Raw genomic sequence first — 25,994 nt, forward strand, 5'->3', positions numbered from 1 at the left:
ATTGGGCAATTAACACAGAGTAAAACAAAACTGTAGATCACTTATAAGAACAGATACAGAAATCCTAACCAAAAAAAAAGGATTTTAAAAAGGGGAAATGAGGCAGTTTATCAAAAAAAAATGTAATAATTCTCAAATAGGATTTATTGCAGTAATACAGGGACATTTCAACAGTAGAAAACCAATTACTGTAATTTTACTGCATTAGCAGGTTAGAGAAAAAAATCATATAAAAATCATCTCAGTAGATGCTGAAAATTGGGTGAAACTTAACACTAACTTTTGTTTTAAAAAGTATGATTCAAGAAACAGAAGGTAAGTTCTTAATACAGTATGTATAACACCTGAAACCTATGGCAGGCTTTATACATAATGATGAAACATTGGAAGCATTATCATTAAAGTCAGGAACAAGACAGAGGGATTTGCTGCCATTGCCATAGTTTAATTGTGCCAGAGGTTCTAGCTAGAGCAATTGAAAAGAAAGAAATGTAAATATTAGAAGAGGAGAGAAAACATAGACATATCATATTTCCATTTGATATGATTACCTACCTAGAAAATCTCAGTGAAGCAGCATTAAACTATTAATAAATTCAATAAAGTGGCCTGATGGAAGCCCTACGTAAAAAATAAGTGATTAGAAAATGAAATGGAAAGAAATAGCCATAAATCCCCCAGATACTTTTTATTTTTATTTTTATTTTTTTTTGAGACAGGGTCTCGATCTGTCACTCAGGCTGGAGTATAGTGATGTGATCATGGCTCACTGTAGCCTCTACCTCCTAGGCTCAAGAGAACCTTCCAACTCAGCCTCCTGAGTAGCTGGGACAACAGGTGTGGGCCACATGGCTGGCTAATTTTTAAAATTTTTTTGTAGTGATAGGGACTCACTGTGTTATCCAGGCTGGTCTCAAATTCCTAGGCTCAAGCAATCCTCCTGCCTTGGCCTCCCAAAGTGCTACAGTTATAGGTGTGAGCTACCACACCAGCCCCCACCCCCAGATACTTTAGAATAGACCTAATGAGTAAAGTATAAGATAATTGTGGAAGAAAGGAATCAAAATTAATAGAATGCTATATATTCATGAAGAAAACATGTAGATATAAATAATAACATAAATGAATCTTAAAAACAATGTTGAGCAAAAGTAGGATACCAAAGAATATATATTTTGTGATTCCATTAACAACCCCAAACAGTATATACAAGAAATTTATATACATTAGGTAAACAGTATATACAAGAAATGTAAATATCTAATATGCACCATTTTGCATTTCATCCATGTAACCAAAACCACTTGAACCCCTAAAGCTATTGAAATTTTAAAAATTAAAGTCATTTTTCCATCTAGTAACACATTAATATTACATGTATGTAAAACTCAGTTAAAATTATTGTCTGTATATACTTGAACTGTATATATATCTAAATACATAAAATAATGTCTAAAAGGCACTAATGAAAGTATTAACAGTCATTACCTCTGGAGGTGGGAGCAAAATAGACCATAAATTTTTAATCTTGTTTGAATTTTATATACTGAATATATATAATGTAATTTTTTAAAAAAATTATCTCTATCATGGGCTTTTGAAATGCTATTCTATCATAATATTAGAAAACTTGAAGTTAACATCCATATCTGAACACACAACTGTTTAGTTGATCATTGGGAAAGGACCCTTTTCCACAGTTTCTTTTAATCTAATGTTCCTGTTTGTTTAACAGACAGCATGTCAAAGACTACAGTGTTTTCTGTTTTTAAAGATAATGTAATTTGGAAGAGAGTTATAGAAGTATGGGCTTTACCTTTTTCTTGTTTTAAATTTCTGTTAATTTGGGATTCTCAAATAAGCACCTTAAAATCTTTATTTAATTTGTAGTTTTACTTTTTGTCCAGGCCCATCAAACTCCAGAGAAGAGAGTGAATACTGGAGAAGAAAGGAGGAAAATGTCTGAGGTATAAAGACATCTGTCTGGTTATTTTAAAGCTTTGGAGAAATAATTTTTAAAAAGAAACAAAATCTTACTATAAAGCCTCCAAACCGCGCCTTATTTCTTTTAAATACCTGTAACTTCTTTTTTTAAAAAACCTCACCGAACATACTTCTGTCATTGGTGTACTAACTTTCCTAATGAAACTAGCAACAGTAGGAATTATTATTGATAAAAACGTTCTTTTTTTATTTAAGGAAGCAGCAAGAAAGAGAAGGCTGGATTGTATTGAAAAAGAAAAGAAACAAAAAGATCAGGTAGTTTTTTGCTCTTGTTTTTCTACCTTTGGCAAATTGTAAGTGATAATAGGTCCAAGAGTTGTAAGAAGTTTGTCTTTAAAATTGTTACAGATTATTAGTTTAATGAAGGCTGAACAAATGAAAAGACAAGAAAAGGAAAAGGTAAGAGGATAATCTATTAAATACAATTTTTTCTTAAAGAATATACTGATTTTTAGTTTATTGCTAAATGTATTACATGTATTTTTTATTAAGTACTTGAAATGGTGTTTTGTTTATTTCTTTTCCCCAAAGTTGGAGAGAATAAATAGGGCCAGGGAACAAGGATGGAGAAATGTACTAAGTGCTGGTGGAAGTGGTGAAGTCAAGGTAGGCATTTTATACCAATATAATTATCCTACTATTTTTCTCTCCAGTTTCACCTTGTGCTTTAAAATGCATGTACCTGGGATTTTCTTTCTTTCTGTAGTGTACAGTTAATTTTTTACCTAGAATTCTTCATTTATTATGAGTTCTCAGCTTTCCTGCATGTATCTGATATGAACTTTATCAATAGTATTGATAACTAACTTATCAATAGTATTGATAACTATTATGTGACTACACTTAAAATTGCTTTAAAAGTATTTTTGTGAAGACTATCATGATAATATTCCAGTCAGAGGAATTTTTAAAAACTATACACAATTCATGACACTGCATCCTAAAATCCTTCCTTAATTTTGTGTAGCCTTAAAGATGAAGTTCTCAGAAGACATTTCTTAATCTGATCCCTGCTGTCTCTCCAGCTTCATCTCCATCCATTCCCTGCCACACACTTCATGCTCTGTTCATGCTGAAATGAAGATCATATTTGTAGTTTCATTATGGTGTGTAGTCTGCTGAATCTCTTTGTCTTTGCACTTGTGTTTCCCTTTACTTAATGGCACTCCTCCATCCCTCCTCACCCTTACCCCCTACCTCTATCCATTTACCTAAATAACCACGTACCTAGATAAGTTAATCGAAACTTTCCCTCTGGGTAGAGCCACACTGTATAACCTTGGACACATTACTTAACATTCCTGAGCTTTGGTTTCTTGATTTAAAAAAAAAAGTTTTTTTCTGAGAATAGTGCCTGGAACTTGTCTGGCAAGAGCTTCTATAGTAATTTCCCTTTCCTTTCTTTGTTCTGCCAGTCTGAATCTTACACTTCCTCTTTTGCTCATACAGCATCCTACACGTATCTCCATCTGTAGTAGGTAGAATTCTAAGATGGTCTCCAAGATTCTCAACCCCCAGTATACACACCGTGTAGTATTCCATTCCCTTGAGTGTTAGTGGTACCTGTAAATATTGTGGTGTAGCAGCTCACTTGATTAGGTTTTGTTATATGGCAAGTGGTGATGGATGGTCCCTCCCAGGATTACATTAACCTATAAGACTCCTTCATAGCAGGCTAGAAGGGGAAAAGAAATTAGAGAGATACAATTCTGCTCACCTGGAAGATAGTAAACATTCTCGTGGCAAAATTGTAGAGATGACCTCTACAAGTGGTGGTCTCTGATGGGCAACTAGCAAGAAAATTGTGGTCCTAGTCATATAGCCACAAGGAAATTAATTCTGCCAAGAACCAGTTAACTTGGAAGAGATCCCGAGTCTCAGTTCAGGATTGTAGCACTAGCTGACACCTTGGTTTCTGCCTGGTAAGATCCTGAGGCTGGGACTCAGCCAAATGCACCCAGACTCCTGAGCCAGGGGAACTGAGATTCTAAATAGGTATTGTTTTAAGCTGTTAGAGTTGTGATAATTTATTATACAGCAATAGAAGATGAATGAATAATTTGTATCACTGAATAAACTGTACGTTAATACATCTTTATAAGTTTCAACGACCTATACCCATTAATCCTGATATTTAGATGTACAGTAGATACTTGACAAATTGGATCGATTACAGTTCTTGTTTTTTCCCCAAAAGTTAAAATTTGAATAAAAGTTTGCTTTGTTTTATCTGGACATATACATTCTACCCTGGATTTATAGATTTATTTTTCAATCTCTTGAGATGCAGAAGTTTTTCACATCATATTAATAATTCATTAGAGTAATGTTTTCCAAATTTGTGTTAATATAGATTATACAGTGTTTTTAGTAATATAATTTTATCTTACCTTAAAGTAGAACTTACTACCTCCTAAATGATCAGGAATGACTCAGAATCTGGTCCATTCTAAAATAACTAACCTCGTATCTTCTCTGATTGGAAAAAGCAAGCTTACCATATTGTAGGTCTTCAAGCATTTTTTTTAATCAAGTCCATGATTAGCGTTGAAGTTTTGATTTTTTTTCTTCTCCCATTGTACATACCTTTTGTGTAATAAAATGCTTTTTCCTGTGATGTCTAATATAGCATTAGTCATTTTTATTAATGTTGTTTGATAACTGAGACAATTTTCAGCAGTTAGATACTGTGTGCTGAATAGATTTGTGTCACTTTATAAACTTCTGTAATGCTTTCATTGAGGATTAATAAAACAATTTATTTTCCATGATTTAAGGAAATTCTTGGTTTCTATATTTATTCCTCATTGAGTTTGAAATATTTTAACTTGTTAGGCTGTTTGATTTCTACATAGTTGATAAGGACCTGGAGGCTCAATATTATAAGAATAAAATTAAGATCACCAAAATAAAGACAAAGCAAAACTAATACTAAAGGAAGTATTTCAAAACTTATACTGTTATTACATACTTCTAAGTAAGAGGCATTATTGTTCACAGTATAAATATCCAATGTAAATGTTTTTGATTATTTAGTATCTGCAAAATCTGGAACTTCTTTGTTTTATCTACTTTTAATGTGTCTTTTATGAATGTGTTTTAAGAAAAATGATGATGCAGTCCACATTTATGGTGATCATAATATGGAGGAGGTGTATCTTTTGTTTGAAAAGCTATTGGAATACCATTTGGCAGTAAAAGAATCCCCTGTTTATACATGCAGCAGCATGGATCAGTCTTAAAAACTTATGCGTGAAAGAGACCAGATAAAAGAGTACATATTTATTATTTCATTTATATGATATTATAGGAGAGGCAAATCCAACCTGTAGTGACAGAAAGCAGATCAGTGGTTGCTGGCAGTGGGAGCTTTTACTGCAAAGCAACACAGAGAACTTTCTGGGGTAATGGATATGCTTTTGCTTGTGGTAGTGTTTACATGAGTGCATACATTTGTCAGAATTCATCAACCTTTGCTTATAATTGGTGAATTTTTATTGTATATAAATTATGTCTCAAACAAACATATTGCATCAGCATTCTAATATAGTATTTTCAACATTATTTTGAATATGAGCATCTTCTGAGATGTTTACATGCCTTTGTTTTTGCTAAAAATAAACGGAACACTCAAATTAATATGATCCTAGCATTGGACTAAACTCAGAAAGTAACCAGTTTCGTAGGAAATCTGACCACCTTATAACAGAATTCTGATTCTTGACTTCAGATGTACATTTTGAGGATGTATGTAGGGACCACCTTGATGGAGTTTTCTGTTCTAGCAATTTTCATCACTTGTTATTTGAACATCTTTAATCAATTATATTTATCATGTACTGATTCCTTTTTAATCATGCTTGCTTATAAAATAGTGTGCAGCTTACAAGATATTAAAACAAATTTTGTCTTACTGGGTTACACTGAAGTTTCTTTTATTGGATTCTGATACTTTTCCTTGTTTCTTTTATTATTATTTTGAGACAGGATCTCACTCTGTCACCCCTTGGTGGAATCACAGCTCACTGTAGTCTTGACCTCCTGAGCTCAGATGATCTTCCCATCTCAGCTTCCTGAGTAGCTGGAACTACAGACACATGCCACTGTGCCCAGCTAATTTTTTGTATTTATTGGGATGGAGTTTTGCCAAGTCGCCCAGGCTAGTCTTGAACTCCTGAGCTCAAGCAATCCACCCACCTTGGCCTCCCAGAGTGCTGAGATTATAGGCATGTGCCACCCGTGTCTGGCCTTTGTTTCTTTTTTTAACCAGACATTTTCCTTAAGATGTTATCACCTGGAAGTTTCCTCTTTTTCACTCTCAGTATTGTGGCTTCTGTTCTCATCACTTCACACTCTCAGAAAATGGTTTTTTAAAAGCATCCATCCACTCAGCCTTAGTCATATCTGGTGGTCTTATTCTCAGATAAAGTTCAAATAAGTTGACCTTTGCGTTTGAAGTTACTGATTTCCTTTTCTCAATGAAATTCTTCCTCCGTGACTTATGTAGCATTATACAGTTTTTATTTAATTTTACTCTTATCCTTTTCTGGCATCTCTATTTTTTTGCTATGAGTTTTCCGTGTGGTTGAGTTCTTATGTCTCTGTGGTTGAGTCTTTAAGTCTTTGCCTTTATTCTTTGTCATTCCTACAGAGAATCCAGACTTCCTTCAGCATGTAGTTTTCATTGACTGGTTTTCTTTACTTCTAGGCTTCTTGGCTTGGTGTCAAGGCAGCAACATCCTTCTAATTAATTCCTCTGCTTTACTTTCTTATTTCTACTTACCATGCATAATATTGACTTACTGACCTTTCAAACTCTTTCGATATGCTACTGCTGCTAGAAACTTTTTAAATGCTTTCTATTGTTATTTATTATTTGAACACAAACACCCAGGGCTGATAGCATTTACCTATACCAAGCGTTTATAGCCAAACTTGATACTCCTTATTTGCCTTCCTTCTGTTTGTAACATACTTCTTTTCTCCTCCACCTTCCATACCTAAGTATATACTTATATGGCTTATTTTTACTTTAATGCCTTGGCTCATATTTACTCTCCTTACATTACTATTGAGACCAGATTAAACAATATCTTTCCGCAAGGCCTTTTTTTCTAAATAAGGATTTTACTGTTGATTTTTTTTTTTACTATTTTGTGAATTTGCTCGTTACTTACTACTTTGGAATTTCTCTGTTGTCACTTGTTCACCACAGAATTGAAAGTTTTTCTTTTTTTTTTTTTTAAGATGGGGTTTCACCATGTTGGTCAGGCTGGTCTTGAACTCCCGACCTCAGGTGATCCACCCACCTTGGCCTCCAAAGTGCTTGGATTACAGGTGTGAGCCACCGTGCCTGGTCTTTTTTTTTTTTTTTTTTTTGGAAGTTTTTCTAATTTTGTGCTGTTTTTCCCAACTTATTTGGAAACTAAAGATAGATATGACTTTTTGCCTCTTTTATATACATATAGAACATGTTTTAATAATGTTTAGACCTTCATATCTGCTTGGTGAATTTAAGGATTTAGGGTATAGTAAAAGCCATATGCAGATGTTTTTGTTAAATATAATTCTGAGTGTTATATAAAAGCAGGCTTTCCTTTACTTATAAGCTGTACATAAACTTATGGAACAGAATTACATGAAATGGATATTGGAAGCTTGTTTCAAAACTTGTTAAGACCAGATTTTTCCATATTTACATGAAATCAGTGACATTTTGCTGTTTCTGTTTGTCACATTAAATTATGCTTTATTGTCAGTTACAATACTTTTTGGTTGTTAATAGTTATAATAGGAAAACATTTTGCTTTAGGCTTTAGATTTCTTAATATGTTCATATTAAGTAATTACTTTTTTAAAGTCAAGCATTGAAATTTACTCTTTATTTTGAGATTAGTGCAGGCCTGTAAGGCCTTATGAGATAAACAAGTGAGAGCTCTTTGTTTAATTCCTAGGCTCCTTTTTTTGGCAGTGGAGGGACTATAGCTCCATCAACTTTTTCTTCTCGAGGACAGTATGAACATTACCATGCCATTTTTGATCAAATGCAGCAACAAAGAACAGAAGATAATGAAGCTAAATGGAAAAGAGAAATACATGGTCGAGCTCTTCCCGTAAGGTATGGCTATGTTCTGCAGAAGTTGCTTATGCTTTGCTTCTGAGATAGTAATGAAAGTCACTGTGCGTATTTATCTACAGAGGAATTCTGCCTGGAGTTCGTCCAGGATTTCCTTATGGGGCTGCAGGTCATCACCATTTCCCTGATGCTGATGATATTAGAAAAACTTTGAAAAGATTGAAGGCGGTGTCTAAACAAGCCAATGCAAACAGGTTGGACTGTGATGATCCATGAATTCATCCTTGTGTGTAATTTTGTTGTTTGTCATATATAGCTTAGTACCTACACTTTGTGGATGTTTTCTCCATTGTTCACATATGGTATTTTTTTGCCTCTTGGGTACAATAATTTTCTCAGGTGTAAATTTGGCCCTTGATTACATTGTGGAAAGCACCTAGCTCTCCAGTTCAGCCTGATTTTTGTGTCTTATTTGTGTGTTTAGACTGAATATACTATTTAAAGAAACATGTGATAATTTTCTGCCAACATAATTATAATGTTTCATCACCCACTAGCTTTAAATAAATCAGGATTTAATCTAAATCTAAACAGAACCACACTTGATGCAGGACCCCAGTGCATTATTGTCTTCCTTTTCTCTATCACTTCAGAGCCTACTTTTCTCATTGTTGTCTTAGCACGCTTTCTCTTCACATTCACCTCTGATTTATAACTCTGTGATCCTATTGGTCATATTCTTTTCTTCCATTGAATTAATATTTCTTTTATTAATCATTAATAATATTTCTTTTCTTCCATTTAATAATGCTAACTGTCAGTGACTGTAACTTGCATAGTTCTTTTTTTCTTAAGTATGTATATGTGTTTTCTTTGACATTCCTGTTTCTTCTATAAAATATTTTGGTGAAGAACAGATAACATTTTGTGAAAATTTAATCACATTGTCTTTTCCTTATATTGATGTTAAGGAGAATACTGTCAGTTGTTATAAAAATCTTTGATTCCCTCCCTCCATTATAAAAGATGATTAATATGTACTTGAGCAGAGATAATTAAGGTAAATATAAGTTAACATTTATATACACATTATAAATTGTATACAGAAGCCTGAGCCTTGAAGCTTCTGTTTTTTGAGAAAGGAAAGTTATAGACTTACACATATGCATATTTTTGATGAATGGTGAGACAAATTTTGTGAAGGCTTTTATTCTTCAGAATTATTGATCTTTCTAGTATATATATTTTTTAATTAGAAATCTTTATTTTTAGAGTGATTTTGGGTTCACAGAAAAATGGAGAGGAAAGTACAGAATTCCCATTATCCCTTCCTCACACATCATAACCTTTGTATCGACATCCTCATCTGAGTGGTAATGTTTGTTACAATCAAACATTGATCCACTATCACCCAAAGTCCATAGTTTACATTCACATTTACTCTTGGTATTATACAAATGTATAATTATGACTATCCACCAGTGTATTATCATTCAAAATAATGTCACTCCCTTAAAAATCCCCTGTGCGCCACCTCCCTCCAACCTCCTTCCCAGCTCTTGGCAACCACTGATTGCTTTACTGCCTTCATAGTTTTACTTTTTCTGGAATATCCATACTTGGAATCGTATAGTATGTGGTCTTTTACAATGGCTTCTCTCACTAATGTGCATTTAAAGTACCTCTGTATATCTTCATAGTTCACACTTTATTTCTTCTAAACGCTGACGGATATCCCATTGTATCTATGATCTATGTACCATGCTTTTTTTTTTTTGTAATTTTTTTTTTTTTTTGTATTTTTTTTTTTTTTTTTGGAGACACGTTCTTGTTCTGTCACCTAGACTGAAGTGCAGTAGCATGATCATGGCTCGCCTGCAGCCTTGACCTCTGGGGCTCAAGTGGCCCTCTCACCTCAGCCTCCTGAACAGCTGAGACTACAGGTGCTTGCCATCGTGCGTGGCTGATTTTTTAATTTTCTGTAGAAATGGGGTCTTATTATGTTGCCCAGGCTGGTCTTGAACTCCTGGGCTCAAGCAGTCCTCCTGCATTGGCCTTTGAAAGTGCTGGGATTACAAGCATGAGACACCACGCCCAGCTAGAATGGATATACCACACTTTATTCATTATTCTACTGAAGGATGTCTTGGTTGCTTTTAAGTTATGGCAATTATGAATAAAGCTTCTATAACTATTGGTATATAGGTTTTTTTTGTGGACATAAGTTTTTAAGTATTTAAACAGATGCCAAGAGGATGATTGCTGGATCATGTCTTAAGAGTATGTTTGAATTTGTAAGAAATCACCAAACTGTCTTCCAAAGTGCCTATACCATTATGCATTCCTGGCAGCAGTGATTGAGAATTCCTATTGCTTCACATCCTCTCCAGCATTTAGTGTTGCCAGTGTTTTAGATTTTGGCCATTTTAATCAATGTGTAGTGGTATCTCGTTTTAATGACAATTCCCTAATGACATATTGAACATTTTTTCATATGTCTCATGCCATCTGTATATCTTTCTTGATGAGTTGTCTGTTCAGGCCTTTTTCCCATTTTTTAATTCATTTTTATACTGTTGAGTTTTGAAAGTTCTTTGTTATTTCATATAACAGTCTTTTATCAGGTATGTCTTTTGCAGATATTTTCTTTTTCTTTGTGGCTTATCTTTCCATTCCCTTAATATTCTCTTTTGCAGAGCAGAATTTTTTTTTATATTAATGAAGTCTGGCATATCAATTCTTTCTTTCATGGATTGTGTCTCTGGTGTTATACCTGAGAAGTTATCACTATATACAAGTTCATTTGGGTTTTCTCCTAGGAGTTTTATAGTTTCGTGTTTTGTCTTTGCATCTGTGATCTGTTTGAGTTAGTTTTTGTGAAAGATGTAAGGTCTGTGTCTAGATTCATTTTTTTGCATGTGGATGCCCAGTTTTTACACATCTCTTGAAAAGACTAGATTTGCTCCTTGGAATTGCCTTTGCTCCTTTGTCAGTGATTGGTTGACGAAGGATTTTTATGTTGGTCTATTTCTGTGCTCTCTGTTCTACTGATTCGTTTCTCTATTCTTTAACCAGTACCACACTGTTTTGATTATAGTAACTTTATATTAAGTCTTGAAATCGGGTAGTTTCAGTCCTCCAGCTTTGTTCTTCAATACTGAGTTGGCTATTCTGGTTCTTTTGTCTTTCCACATAAGCTCTAGAATCAGTTTGTCCATATCTACAGACTAACGTGCTGGGATTTTGATTAGGATTGTGTTGAATCTGTAGGTCAGCTTGGGAAGAACTGACATCTTGACAATATTTGATCTTCCAATACTTCCTATTAGACCTGAAATATCTCTCCTTTTGTTTAATTCTTTGATATTTTTCATCAGAGTTTTGTAGTTTTCCTCATACCCGTGCATATTTTTAGATTTGTAGCTATGTATTACTTTTTGGGGAGTGCTAATGTAAGTGATAATGTGTTTTTAATTTCAAATTCTGTGTATTCATTGCTTATATATAGAAAAGCAATTGACTTTTATTTAGTAACCTATCCTGCAACTGTGCTATAATCATTTTTTCTAGGAGGGGTATTTTTGGCAATTCTTTTGAATTTTCTACATAGACAATCATGTCATCTGCAAACAAAGACAGTTATATTTCTTCTTTTCCGATCTGTACACCTGTGTTTTCTTTCCTTGTCTTATTGCATTAGTTAGAACTTCCAATATGATGTTGAAAAGTAGCGCTGAGAAAGGACATCTTTGTCTTGTTCCCAGTCTTAGCCAGAAAGCGTCAAGTTTCCATTAAATATAATGTTAGTTGTAGATTTTTTGTAGATGTTCTTTATGAAATTGTGGAAGTTCCTCTCTAAGTTTCCTGAGATTTTTTAAAATCAGAAATGGGTGTTGAATTTTGTCAAATGCTTTTGGGTTTTTTTGCATGTATTGATGGATCATATGATTTTTCTTCTTTACCTTATTGATATGATGGATTATATTAACTGATTTTCAGATATTGAACCAGCTATGTTTTATTATATTTTGCTATAAGAATAAAAATGCCCTTTTCTTTCATAGCTGGAAATCACTTGTAAGGAAATGATTTAATTACTATGTGTATAATGTTCTCATGATCTCTTTCTTAATAATACTCATTGTCTTAGATACACACTGTAATCTTTTCACTGACGTGGAGCAACAACTTTCTCTACTCCAAATTTAAACTGTTGTCTTTGTTCAGTGTTTGCTTTACTGAAAGGCATTTAATCTTTTTTTTCTTCCTCTCATTCTCAAATTCTTTTTAAATATTCTTTCTTTTGCTGAATTCAAGAATTTCTGTTTTAAAAATACCAGCAGCTAACCGTCTTTCTATTGTCGTTTGATATAGGGTTCTTAGTCAACTGTTTCTCTCCTTTTTGCTCAGTAAAAAAGAAAACCTGAAGGAAAATCACAAGAGGCACTTTTTTAAAAATTGTTTTTCTGATTGCTAAGTGATGTAGGTTAGTTTTAGAAAAATTGGAACATAGAGGAGGAAGGTGTTAGGAAACAGGAAAGAAAATAATTCCAAATCCCTACCGAGGCAAGTCACTGGTGAAGACTTTGGTTAATTTTCTTGCATACTTTTTTCCTTTTCTTTTTCCCTAGATAGTGGAAATCAAGTCTTACATACAAATTTTTATCTTTTAAAATTTAGTGTTATCATGTACTTTTCCCATTTTAAAAATTGTTTTCAAGTTTTTAATATATGCATAAGATTCCAGTGCCTGAATGTGCTGATTTATTTTACAAATCCCCTAATATAACAAATTCTTTGTAATCCTTCAACTTTTTGAACATTTTCTGCCACATTTTATTCTGTAAATAGAATCTCATAAGGGCAACTATTTTGCTGAAGAATTTGGTCATCTATGTTCCTGATGAAGATTCTAGTAAGAAATATTACTAAGTTTTTCTAGAAAAATGCCAGTTTATACTCAACCTAACAAGTATATGATAATGCCTGTTTAATTGCCCCCTGGCCAGTATTAATAACTTTTTAGGAGCTAAAGAACTTTTTAAATATAAAGTTTAAAATCAAAGTAGTATAGGAAATGAACTTTCACTGTAATTCTGCACTGTTTACACAATAGGATAATTGAGTGACTTGTCATGTGGAAGAGGAACTAGACACAAGGTGGAAATACAAAGACACTTTTCAGTCCAATATGAGGGCTGTTCAAAGGTTGGATCATCATGGGATGTAATGAGTATCTTCAAACTGAAAGTATTAACCAGAGGTTTAAATGACAGTGTGTCATGGGGTATTTAGATGGGAATATGGGAATACTTTATTCAATGACTTGGACTAAATACCCAAGATCTCTTCCCATCTGAATGATTCTTTTGTCTTGTACTGTTTAGTGATCACTAGCATTATAGAACATTTTCTCTGCACACTGTCACAATTTTTGGTTATTATAATTTGTATGTCATGGTCATTCTTGGTTAGTTCCTTTATTTGATTCAAACTGACTCAGCAGACCAAAATCTGTAGTCATCTAAGACTCTTTTCAGATTTGCTTTTCTTCACAATCACCCATATTTGCCTGTTTCTTCTTTATGATATTATTTATTTTTCCTCTTCCTCTTTCTTTCTTTTTTTTGGGGGGATGGAGTTTCACGCTCTTGTTGACCAGGCTGGAGTGCAGTAGTGCAATCTCAGCTCACTGCAACCTCCTGGGTTCAAGCAATTCTCCTGCCTCAGCCTCCTGAGTAGCTGGGATTACAGGCATGCACCATGACACCTGGCTAATTTTGTATTTTTAGTAGAGATGGGGTTTCTCCGTGTTGATCCGGCTGGTTCGAACTCCCAACCTCAGCTGATCCACCTGCCTCAGCCTCCCAAAGTGCTGGGATTACAGGCGTGAGCCACCGCACCCGGCCTCCTCTTCCTTTCTTATCAGCAACTCTGACCAGTCTGACATTGCTTATATCCAGTGTCTTAATAACATACCTCTCTATTAGGCTTTTTAATATTAGAAGCTCCAGCCATGTATGATTCAAATGGCTGAAGCCACTTTTTAAAAATTAGGGAGTGCCTCCTAACATTTACGTTTTCAAGGTGTTTTTACTTTTCCCAAGTCCTTTTGTCTGTATTGCTTCATTTAATTTGGATAAAGCTAACAACAATTTCATTCCATTACGTAGACAGTATGCCCCTTAAGAGGAAGCTAAATGAACAAACTCTTCTACATCATTTTTTCATCTCAATAATTGTTTACCACCCCATCTCTTCTGCCTAATACCGTATTACTCATTTTTATTTCTCAGATTATCTGTTACCTAGAGTGCTACTTACGTTTATGTTGTCTTCAACTCCTAAAATATTCCATTTATAATTATCCTTCAAAAGTTTTAAGTTTTCTTTATCAGTAAAGAATTTGAGCCATGGATATGAGACATGAAGTTCCCAGCCAAATCTTGTTGCTTTTTCATGCATTTAAAATAAAAAAGGAAAGAAAATAACTACTCCCTTTTCCTCCCCTTCTCCTGTCAGGGTTAAAAAAGAAAAGTTTGTCTTAGAATAATTTTTTTTTTTTTGAGACAGAGTCTTGCTCTGTCACCCAGGCTGGAGTCATTGGCGCAATCTCTGCTCTCTGCAACCTCCACCTCCCGGGTTCAAGCAATTCTTCTGCCTCAGCCTCCAAAGTAGCTGGGACTACAGGTGCGTGCCACCATGCCCAGCTATTTTTGTATTTTTAGTAGAGACGGGGTTTCACCATATTGGCCAGGATAGTCTTCGAACGCCTGATCTGGTGATCCACTCCTGATCTGGCCTCAGCCTCCCAAAGTGCTGGGATTACAGGCATGAGCCACTGTGCCTGGCCAGAGTAATTATTTCTTGACAAAAGAACACTATACTTCTGTTATCTCATTGTTTGATGCCCCTTATCCTTGTACATTATACTTTTTAGTCCATTTTAATGTCTTTGTGTTTCCTATCCAATTCCTGATTTCTTACTATATTCACATTTATATTATCATCCTCTTATCATTAATCCAGGTCATTGTTTTACTGATTTTAAGCAGTATAATTCTGGAGCTCAAAATACTCTAATTTTTGTAAAACAGAGCATGCTCACGTGAATTCTTAATAGTGTTTAATGAAGAAGATTACTATCAGGAAGTAAATTGTTTAATCCTTATCCCCATGATCCCAGCACAAACATACAGTTTATGCCCATAGTTTAGTACAGTTGTACTACTTTAGAGAGGACTAATCATATGAGTTATGGGCTATTTTTGGTGTATATGAGGTAGTAAACAATAATGCATATGAAAAATAAGGACACAGAGTTTCTAAGTTTTTAAACAGTCTAAGGAGTCATAAAATTTATTAAATTTTGTCCTTCATTCTATTAACATGTGTCACTTTGATTTTCATATGTTAAACCAACCTTGCTTCCCTGGAACTCTGTTTTATTCATCTTTATATCTTTTGACAGATATAATGTGGCAAATAATTGACATTCAATATTTGTTTAATAAATGAAAGGAAAAAAGAAACAGTGTTAAACAAAATCACTACAGTTACTAAGTTTGTATTTGAAAGCAGCCAGTAATGTAAACCTGCTTATTTAAGGCAGCTTAGGAAGCGACTGTTCAATGAAACAAAATTTATAAATCAGATAAATACATAGAGCAAGTAGTATTATATATGCATAAATGGTATGAAAATCTGTAAATGAAAGCTGTGTTACATATGACCAGGTTCCTAGTAAAATAATTCTGTGCAACCACTGTTTAACATATGCCAATTGGAAGTTCAGGCTAACAATCACTGGACACAGAAAGTGTCTTAAGATGGGAAGTCAAACATGCTTTACTTTTGTAAAGGAGAAGGAAGTTGATACAATCAGGATATATAGCAGAGAGATCAGCTGTCTTGTCTGATTGCAGATGGTGGTTTAAGCTTCCAGGACCCCTCAAAAGAGCCTTGTCAGTAACCACAGAGTTTCAGATAACATGTCTAAGCATCATACCTGAAGGTTTACCTGTCTTCCTCAGGCCTAGCCTTACGTAGGTGGGGCTATAGCAGAGCAGAATACAGCCTTACTTTGATAAATGCAGGCAATAAGGTGCATTCCAACCAGATATACCTTATTAATCTTATGTCAGTGCATTACACCTGAAGGTTTATCTGCCTTCCTCAAGCTCAGCCTTACATAGATGGGGCTGTGGCAGAACAGGGTACAGTCCTACTTTGATATACACAGGAAATAAGTTGCATTCTGACCAGATATACCTTATTAATCTCATGTCAGAACATCACATTTGAAGGTTCATCTGTCTTCCTCAGTCCCAGTCTTATATAAATGGGCTATAGCAAACCAGGATATAGTCTTACTTTGATACCTACAGGAGGTAAATTGCATTCAGAACAGATATACCTTATTAATTTTCCAGTGGGTAATGGGACTGCTAAAGGACAGCACAGCTACACTACAGAGGCATAAACAAATTTATCATTCGTTGTGTTCATCTACTCAAGCCAACATCACATGGGTGAAGTGCATTTCTGAATTTAGTGATGTGAAACTAGATTAAGATTTAGCTATCCAGATGCATCTGAGAGCAATAGTAATAGGCCTTTAAACCAGCTACAGAGATTATCTAATTCTAGAAAATTCCTATGATGGAAATTTCATAAGAATCTGTTTTTTAAGTACTACATGAGGTAAATGAACCTTCGATCACTGTCATTCATAGTTATGTGATGGAATAGATTTTTACGTTTTACAGCTTAATTTTATATTTAAAATATTTTTATGTTTCAGTTAGTAGTCATTGCCAAAAAATGTAAAAGAAGCAGTTATTTGGTATATGAATATCAGAAAAGCTTAAATCTTACTAGGAGACTGAGATTTATTTCATGTAATTTGCAGGACATGATTTAGTTATGGTCCCAAGGAAAGCCTATATAGGAAGTTTGTGTGCCTTACTAGCCAAAATACAGGTAGAAGCAGAGCCAACAACTTGCTCATCTTTATTCTTCACCTCCAAAATTAACTGCAATTGATGGCATGCTATGAGTTCTCTGATTATTGGGGCTAGGTTTTATTTATCTTTGTATCTTCCATACTTAGCATGGTATCTAACACAATATATAGTAGATGCTTAATCAGTGTTTGTTACTTATTACTTTTATTTGTTGTCTAAGATCAGCATGTTTACATTCTTGCATAATTGTCAGAGAAAGACACAAAAGTAAAATAGGACAAGATTAAAACAAATAACTCTGTTTTTAATCTTTTCCCTAACCTATCAATTTTACTTTTTTTATAGCTGTGATATTCAGGGAATTCAAACATAGCTTTTTACTGTATTTTTGAAAAATTCACACTTAGGTAAAGCTTTTGTTCCTTTTGTTCATTTTTTAAATTGCTGCTATACTGCTTTTATTTGACTTGGCTACTGAGATTCTTACTATATTTGATACAGAGTTCTGAAATAAATGTGGAAACCTCTCAGATTCTTCTATAATTAAGTGTAGTCTAAAATAACTTTATATGTTTAAATAAGTAGAATAGATCACATAAATGTAAAAGAAACCATCTCATGAAGATTTAGAATAGAATTATAGATTTTACTTGTGTTTAAAATAATAAAGAATGTGATTTAGGTCGTAGATGTTCATATAAATGTAGTGATTTCTTCATCACAGAGAAAGTGTTTATTTCATCCACCTTCATATTCTGAAATGGGAAAAAAATATTTGGGATAAATGTAATTTTTAACTTTTTAGAATATTTTATGTTCAGGATGGCTGACTTTGTGATTTGTCCAAATTAGGCAAAAAGGGCAGCTAGCTGCAGAAAGAGCTAAACAAGTAGAAGAGTTCCTGCAGCGAAAACGAGAAGCTATGCAGAATAAAGCTCGAGCTGAAGGACATATGGTATGATTTTTGTTTGTTTGTTTCTGAGATTTTGAATGTATTAGTATTCCAAGTGAAGGTCTGAAATAAGGTAAGTGTAAGTAAAAAGAGTGATAATCTAACAATCTGGGCATAATAAGAGGCAGTAAAGACACACTCAGAAGTCATTTGCAGAGTATAAAATTGTGATATCTTTAACTCATTTACCTTCTTTTCTGCTATCTTTTATACCGGGGTGGAATTCTGTTGTTGCTTTGGTTAATTGGGAGTAATTTCATACCCGTATTATCCTTGCTTTAAAAGAGTAGAAATGGGTATAGTAATTCAGATATTCTTATTAAAGAAATAAATTCTTAGATTGCTATGTGTTTTTTTCCCCCAATATGCTTTTGGTTTTGCATACTTTTAAGAATTTTAGAAGAAAAATGGGAAATAAGTATTTGGGTAAGTATATATGTAAACTATGCATTTTCTCCAAAGCAAATTAGAAATAGAATTAAAGTCTCCATTTATGTCAATTAACTACATTAAGTCATGTATCCAAGAAAATATTAAGTTTTTAGATAATCATTTCAGTCGTTGAAACTCTTTTTTTCTCTTTGATGTTTCACAGGATTTGAGATAGTTAAAATTCTTCATAGTTTTGACTTGTAGAGGGTGCACAAATGCCTTTTAACATTTTGTTTGCAGAACAACTGATGATTATTTCTGTCAGCTCAGCATCCCATGAAGCATCACACTCATATAGGAAATAGGTTAATTAGATGGTAATATATTTTAATTAGACTTATTACATTATCTGTTTTAAGTTCGTAAGTGGTATCTTTGTGAGCTAATGTAGTTCAATATAGTGTATTTTTTCTTTGAAACAGTGTCATAGAAACATAGTTAAATTTTTTGTTACCCTTATATTGTTAACACAGATACTTCAGTTTGTTTTTCTCCATCAGAATTAATCTGTATTTGTATCTTTCCCCTAGATAGTAGATGAGAACTGCCAGTCTTTTCCTTTGCCCATATCGCCCATGTTAAAAGCAGCTGGAATTTTGGTTGCAAATTTTTACTTAAAATATTCTTAGAAGAGTAGACTTACCAAAATTTACCAATTTCTTTTCTTAACATTATTCCTTATGTCTTACTATTCCCCCCGTCAGTTTAGTTTTTTTCATGCTGGAGAATTCTTCTGGTAATTCTTTTGGAGATAAACTTTCCAAGATTTGTTGGAAAAGGTTCTTACTTTGTCCTCATACTTGAATGATAATTTGTAGTGGTGGTCTTCTGGTGAATTTGATTAGCATTTGTATGTCTGAAAAAGTATTTTGCTTTTTTTTTTTTTGGACAAATATTTTGGCTAGATATTGTATTATACCCTGACACTTTTTACCTCTGGCTTGCCCTACTTCTGACAAGAACTCTGCATTCATTCTTATCTTTTTCCTCTGTATGTAATGTATCTGTTTTTTCTATAAATAATTTAATTTTTTTAAAATAATTTAAATTTTTAAATTATTATTACTATAATCAATTTGATTATGATGTGGTTTGTGTAAGGTTTTTTTTTTTGTTTTGAGACAGAGTCTCACTGTATCACCCATGCTGGAATGCAGTGGCATGATCTTGGCTCAGTGCAGCCTCCACCTCCCCAGCTCAAGCAATTTTCATGCCTCAATGCCTCGGCCTCACGAGTAGCTGGGATTACAGGTGTGTACCACCACGCCCATCTAATTTTTGTATTTATTTAGTAAAGACAGGGTTTCACCATGTTGGCCAGGCTGGTCTTGAACTCCAGACCTCAGGTGATCCATCTGCCTTGGCTTCCAAAAGTGCTGTGATTACAAACATGAGCTACTGCACCCTGCCTTGTGTAGTTTTCTTCGTGTTTATTTTGTATAGGGGTTCATTGAGCTTCTCAGATCTGTGGGTTTATAATTTTCATCAAATCTGGAAAATTTTCATCTATTATTTCTTTCTTTCTTTTTTTTTTTTTTTTGCAGAGTTTCACTCTTGTTGCCCAGGGTGGATTGCAGTGGCGTAGTTTCAGCTCACTGCAACCTCTGCCTCCTGGGTTGAAGCAATTCTCCTGCCTCAGCCTCCTGAGTAGCTGGGACTACAGGTGTCCATCACCAGGCTGGGCTAATATTTTGTATTTTTAGTAGAGATGGGATTTCACCATGTTGGCCAGGGTGGTCTGGAACTCCTGACCTCAGGTGATCCACCTGCCTTGGCCTCCCAAAGTGCTGGGATTACAGGTGCGAGCCACCATGCCCGGCCCATTATTTCTTCAAAAAAATTTTTCTGTTTGCCTCTCTCCCTCTTCTAGGACTCTGGTACATATATATTAGGCCACTTTGTACACCACCAACAATTTACTGATGCTCTTTATTTTGTTCAGTCTGTTTTTTTTCTCTGTGTGTTTCGTTTTGGATTGTTCTATTGCTGTGTCTTCAGCTGCATTAATCTTTTCTTCTGGTGTGTCTAATCTGTTAATTCTGTACAGACATTATGTGTTTTCCATCTCAGAGATTGTTTTCTGTTTGTTTGTTTTTTTGAGACAGAGTTTTTGCTCTTGTTGCCCAGGCTGAAGTGGAGAGACGTGATCTTGGCCCACTGCACCCTCTGTTTCCTGGGTTCCCATTCTTTACTGCCTCAGCCTCCTGAGTAGCTGGGATTACATGCAGGTGCCACCACACCCAGCTAATTTTTTTGTATTTTTTAGTAGAGATGGGGATTCACCATGTTGGCCAGGCTGGTCTCAAATTTCTGACCTTAGGTAATCTGCCTGCTTTGGCCTCCCAAAGTGCTAGGATTACAGACATGAACTGCTGTGCCCCACGAGAGATTGTATTTCTTATGTTAAAGTTGGTTTGGATTGTTTTTATACCTTCTATGTCCCTCTCCATAATACTTATGCTTCATTTTCTTGAACATATAGAATATAATTATAATAGCTATTTTCATATCCTTATCTATTAATTCTGCCATCTTTGTCATTTCTGAGTCTCTGTTGATTGATTTTTTCCTTCATTAGGGTCATCTTTTCTTCTTTACATGTCTGGTAATTTGTAGTTGGATACCAGCCATTGTGTATTTTATGTTGCAGTTTTTTGTATTCTTTAAATATTTGTGGACTTTTTTATGGGATTGCAGTTATGTTACTTGGAAATAGTTTGAGTCTTTAAAGATTTGCTTATAAGCTTTTCTAGGTCGATACAGAACAATCTTTAGTCAAGTGCTAATTTGGCCTCACTGCTATAGCAGTATTCTTTTAAATACCCAGTGCTTTATTGGTTTGGAAGTCTTTTCAGTTTCGCCCTTGGAAGCATGAGACATTTGCAACCCTGATTGAACCTCAGGTATTATTGACAATATGCTATTTGTCATTCAGCAGGAAGCTCTAGGATTCCTCTTTAGATCTCAAGCACACTTCCCTGTACAGCTCTTTCTTCTTTGCAATTATGCCCTGCAAATTCTAGTGTTCTTCAATTTTCCAAGGTCTGAATACTGTTTCCTCAGTTTGAGAGACTGCCAAGCTCTGTTTGGTTATCTTCTTTCTGTGCTGCAGCCAGGAAAGCCTTGCCAGTCAGGAAGGTGGGAAGCTGTTGGGTTTACCACCTTTGTTTCCCTCCTCTCCAGGCTCACTGTCCTGTGCTCTGTTGTCCAGTGTTTGAAAACTATTTCATATGTTTTGTTCAAACTTGTAGTTGGTTAAGATGAAAGGGTAGATCTGTTACTTCATCATGGCTGCAAGTGAGCCCTGAATGATAATTTGGCTGAATAAAGACATAGAAGTTTGAGGTTTATTTTCCATAGCACTTTGAAGATTCTGCTTTCTTATCGTTTTACTTACATTGTTGCTAATGAGACATGTGACGTTCTGGATCTTGTTCTTTTATCAAGAATTCTCTTTCCTTTTTCATAACTCTTAGGACTATTTTTCTATCCTTGACATTCTGAATTTCACTTGAACATTTCTTTTTTTTTTTCTTCTTGGTTTAAGTTCCCACTGAATGCTGTCAATATGAGTACTTACCTTCCGTTCTAGGGACGTTTGCAATTATAAGTTCTTCAAATATTGCTTCTACATTTTCTCCTCAAGAGAGCTCTTACTAGACTGATATATTGGAACCTCTGTATGTAGTGTTCTTAAAATAAATCTTTTTATCCCTTTTTACTGTGTTTTGGAAGGATTCCTAGGCCTGATGTTCCAGCTCACTGGAATATATTCTTTAGTTTTGTCTAGTCTGCCATTCAGTTCATTTAATGAGTTTCTTTTTGTTTCACAAATTTTTGTTTTCATTTCCGTGAATTCTGCTTAGTTTTCCCATAAAACTCTTCGCTTATGTTTTCATTTCCCTGGTAATATTGTAATTGTTGTACATTCTTGTTCTTAGTGTGCTGTTGACTGTGTTACTTTGGTTTCTTCCATTTTAAAGTTTGTTAGGTATTTCAGTCTTGGTACTCCTCAAATGTTCAGCACCCTTGCTAGTGTGTTAATGTTTGAGAGTGTGAATTTTACGGTTCGTTGTCTTGTTTGGGTGACTCCCTGGGAAGATAGCAGTGTGCTAATGCCATGATGTGTTCTCAGCAGTTTTCAGTGAATGTAAAGGATGGGTGGGACATACTGATATTCTCTCAGTGCAAGTGCCTTGACAGCTTATTTTCTGGGCTTCAGAGACTCTCATTCTTTCTAGGTATCACCCAGAGCATTGACCTGTCCTTTCATTCTAAGCTGTCTCTTTCTGCTCTGTTTCAAAGTAACTGGCACTACTTGCTGGTTGTGGAGATGGATAGTGTACTGGAGATAACCCTTTTACTACACTGTTGTCTGCTATTAGACCTTTTTATGCTCTTCACTTCCAATATGTCTTAAAGCACGCTTTGTGTTACACCTTCTGTGGTAGCACTCTTTTTGACATGTTTTCGCTTGTGTAAATTCACACTTTAAGTTGATTTTGTCTAGTTCTCCGGTCTCTAGATTCCTTTTAGTCTTAGGACTACCAGTAGTTTTGTTTTTGAATTCTGCTATGTATTACTTAAAATAATGTTTCTATACTAAGATTTGACAGGAATGAAAGCAGTAGTGTTCACTTTGACCTCTTGTAATCAATATTTTCCATTTTATTGTTATGCTCTCATTTTTAAAAAACATGCTTTATACAGCAGAAGTTCATTTTGAGAATGAGTGTTGTATAGTTTTCTGAGATTTGTTCTACTATATAGAATTCTTTCATTCCTTAGATGACATAAAACTTTGCCTTAGAAAGATGTGGCTAAAAATGGAGAATTTGTATTTTCTAGTGTACTTGGGTGTGTACATCATATATTACTTATTTTATTGATTCACTAAATCAATAAGGCAGTTTATTAAATACTGGGAGTAGTAAGTATATAAAACTTATTCAGAAATATCATGTTTCTACAGTAATTTATAATCTAATGTTGGACAAGAATATCTACGCTCATCATGAGGCAGAGATTAGAAGTGAGTGCTGCAGTTAACTCTGGGCAGGATAAGAAGCCTCACAGATTTTAAGTTCTAAATTGGAACTTTTTTGTGATAAGGCAGAGTTGCTGTTTTTAATTTGCCTCTCTGTGTAGTTTTCTATTCTGTGTAACAAGTTACCATAAACTTAGTGGCTTAAAGCAACACAGATTTCTTATTCAGACTTTCTGTGGGTTGAGTCTGGCAGGTGCTAGCTGGGTATTCTGCTCATGGTCTCATAAGGCTGAAATTAAGGTGTCGGCCAGCTGTATTACCATCTAGAGGCTCAGCTAGAGCGAGATCTTCCCTGTCCCCCTCAGGGTACTGGCAGAATCTACTTCCTTGTTGCTGTGGAGCTGAGGTCTCCGTTGTCTAGCTAGATTTTGGCCTGGAACCACTCTTAACTCTGAGAGACCACTCTTAGTCCCTTGCCAGATGGCCTCCTCAGCAGTAGATAACCTACTGTTCTTCAAATCCCTCTCATGCTTCAAACTCAAAAAGCCAGAGAAAACTATGATTTTAAAAGGCTTGGGTGATTAGGTCAGACCCACCAGATAATCTCTTTATGTTAACATCAGTCATTGCATTTAACACAAAATCTGCCATATTCACAGTCCTGGGGATTATGCAGGGTTGACCCAACAGAATGCAGAGAGATAACAAAAAACCTTGGAAGTTTCCTTAGAATTCTGCCTGCTACACTCCCTTTGCTTATAATTTTAGAGCCTACATCTAGGGACAGTAGATTAGACTAAGTAGAGGAGCTACTCTTTTCTTAAAAAAATACTCTTTCTTTCCTTTTTTTTTTCTTTTTTTCTTCTTCTCCTTTTCTTTCTTTCTTTCTTTCTTTTGACAGGGACTCACTCTAACTGGAGTGCAGTGGCACGATCTCAGCTGATTCTTCCACCTCAGCCTTACAAGCAGCTGGGACTACAGGCGTGCGCCACCATGCCCGGCTAATTTTTTTTGTTTTTTAAGTAAAGATGGGGTTTCACCATGTTGCCCAGGATGGTCTCAAACTCCTGGACTCAAGCAATCCACCCTCCTTGGCCTCCATAAGTGCTGCGATGAGCCACCCAGGTGTGAGCCACCATGCCCAGCAAATAGACTTTATTTCTTAAAGAAGTTTTAGGTTTGCGGCAAAATTGAGCGGAAAAGTACAAGGATTTTCTATATACCTCATGCCCTCACACATGCATAGCCTCCCTAGTTATCACCACCCCTACCAGAGCAATACATTTATTACAATTGATGAACCTACATTGACACATCATCATCACTCAAAGTCCATAGTTTACATTAGGGTCCACTCTTGATGCTAACATTCTATGGATTTAAACGAATATAGAATGGTATTTATCCACCATTATAATGTCATACACTATAATATTATTTCTCTGCCCTAAGAGGAGCTACTTTTATGTGCTGTCTTTAGCAACGTGCTTCATATTAGAACATAGTAACCCAGGTTACCATACGAGAGCCTTTTTTTGTAATCGGTTTTATTGAGATATAATTTAAATGCAGTAAAATTCTAAGTGTATATCTCAATGAGTATTGATAAATGCATATAGTTGTGTAGCCACCAGTATCATCATATGTAAACTGTTCCATCGCCACCCCTAAAACATTCCTCATGCCCCTTTGAAGTCAGTCACCTTCTCACCACCATCAGCCATAGGCAACCACTGATCTGCTTCCTGTTACTATAGTTTGTTCTCTGTAGAATTTAATATAAAATTATGAATCATACAGTATATAGTTTTCTTGTGATGAGTGTGTCACTAGTTAGTTGTTTTTTATTCTGAAGTCATATTCCTTTGTATGGATGTATCACATTTTGTTCAATTTCTCTGTTAATGAACGTTTGTGTTGTTTGCAGAACAGATGCATTTAAAGCGCATCGGAGTTATGTGATTTTTAAATTCACTTATTCATATACATACTTATATAATTGTCCAGCCTGTCTTTGCTATGGTGCCCTGTTTTCTGAGTTAGCATATCCCTCCTCATTATGTGTAACTGAGCTAGTGACTGTTGTTACATTTAGGCTTCTGAACACTGCTGGAGAAAATTAAAGCTGTGATGATTAATAATGTCTGTTTCTCTGATTTCAGCCATTTCCTTCTCTTCTGTGCCATACCATCTCTTTACTTTTGGGCCTTATTCCATCACTTCTGTACTTAAGAAAGTTCTCCTCAAGTTTCCTTCTTTACTGGTACTCTCCTATAGCATATACGTACACACACACACACACACACACACACACACACACACACACATTCAAATTTCTCACATCATTAACTCTGCATACTTCTGTAGTTACCATCCTATCTCCTTCCTCCCCTTCATAGCAAGATTCTTCAAATGAAGAAGCATCTGCTGTCTCTCATTTATTATCTACTATTGAGTTTTCAATTTATTGTTAATAGTTTATCATCATATGAAAGAAGTACTTGAATGGAATGTGTATTCTGCTGTTGTTGGGTGGAATGTTAGTTTCATAGATCCAGTTTCGGGATGTTTCATTCT

The 25,994-nt window shown here is 34.9% G+C and overlaps 1 protein-coding gene across 9 annotated transcripts in view; it reads left to right on the plus strand.

Annotated features, from left to right (window-relative positions):
- NEK1 (NIMA related kinase 1) overlaps positions 1-25,994 on the plus strand; it is a 225,860-nt gene that overhangs the window by 60,532 nt on the left and 139,334 nt on the right. For 7 of the 9 annotated variants that reach the window (XM_064371000.1, XM_064370999.1, XM_064371003.1 and 4 more), the window contains 7 exons: positions 1,908-1,967; positions 2,200-2,259; positions 2,353-2,403; positions 2,536-2,610; positions 7,959-8,122; positions 8,203-8,334; positions 17,899-18,001. In XM_064371000.1, the coding sequence (XP_064227070.1) occupies positions 1,908-1,967; positions 2,200-2,259; positions 2,353-2,403; positions 2,536-2,610; positions 7,959-8,122; positions 8,203-8,334; positions 17,899-18,001 (645 nt within the window). The remainder of the gene's footprint in view (positions 1-1,907; positions 1,968-2,199; positions 2,260-2,352; positions 2,404-2,535; positions 2,611-7,958; positions 8,123-8,202; positions 8,335-17,898; positions 18,002-25,994) is intronic. The other 2 variants (XM_064371002.1, XM_064371004.1) reach the window with 1 other exon arrangement.

Source organism: Aotus nancymaae, unplaced genomic scaffold (assembly GCF_030222135.1).
Source record: "Aotus nancymaae isolate 86718 unplaced genomic scaffold, 86718_ANA_hifiasm-v0.15.2.pri h1tg000115l, whole genome shotgun sequence".
NCBI lineage: Eukaryota > Metazoa > Chordata > Mammalia > Primates > Aotidae > Aotus > Aotus nancymaae.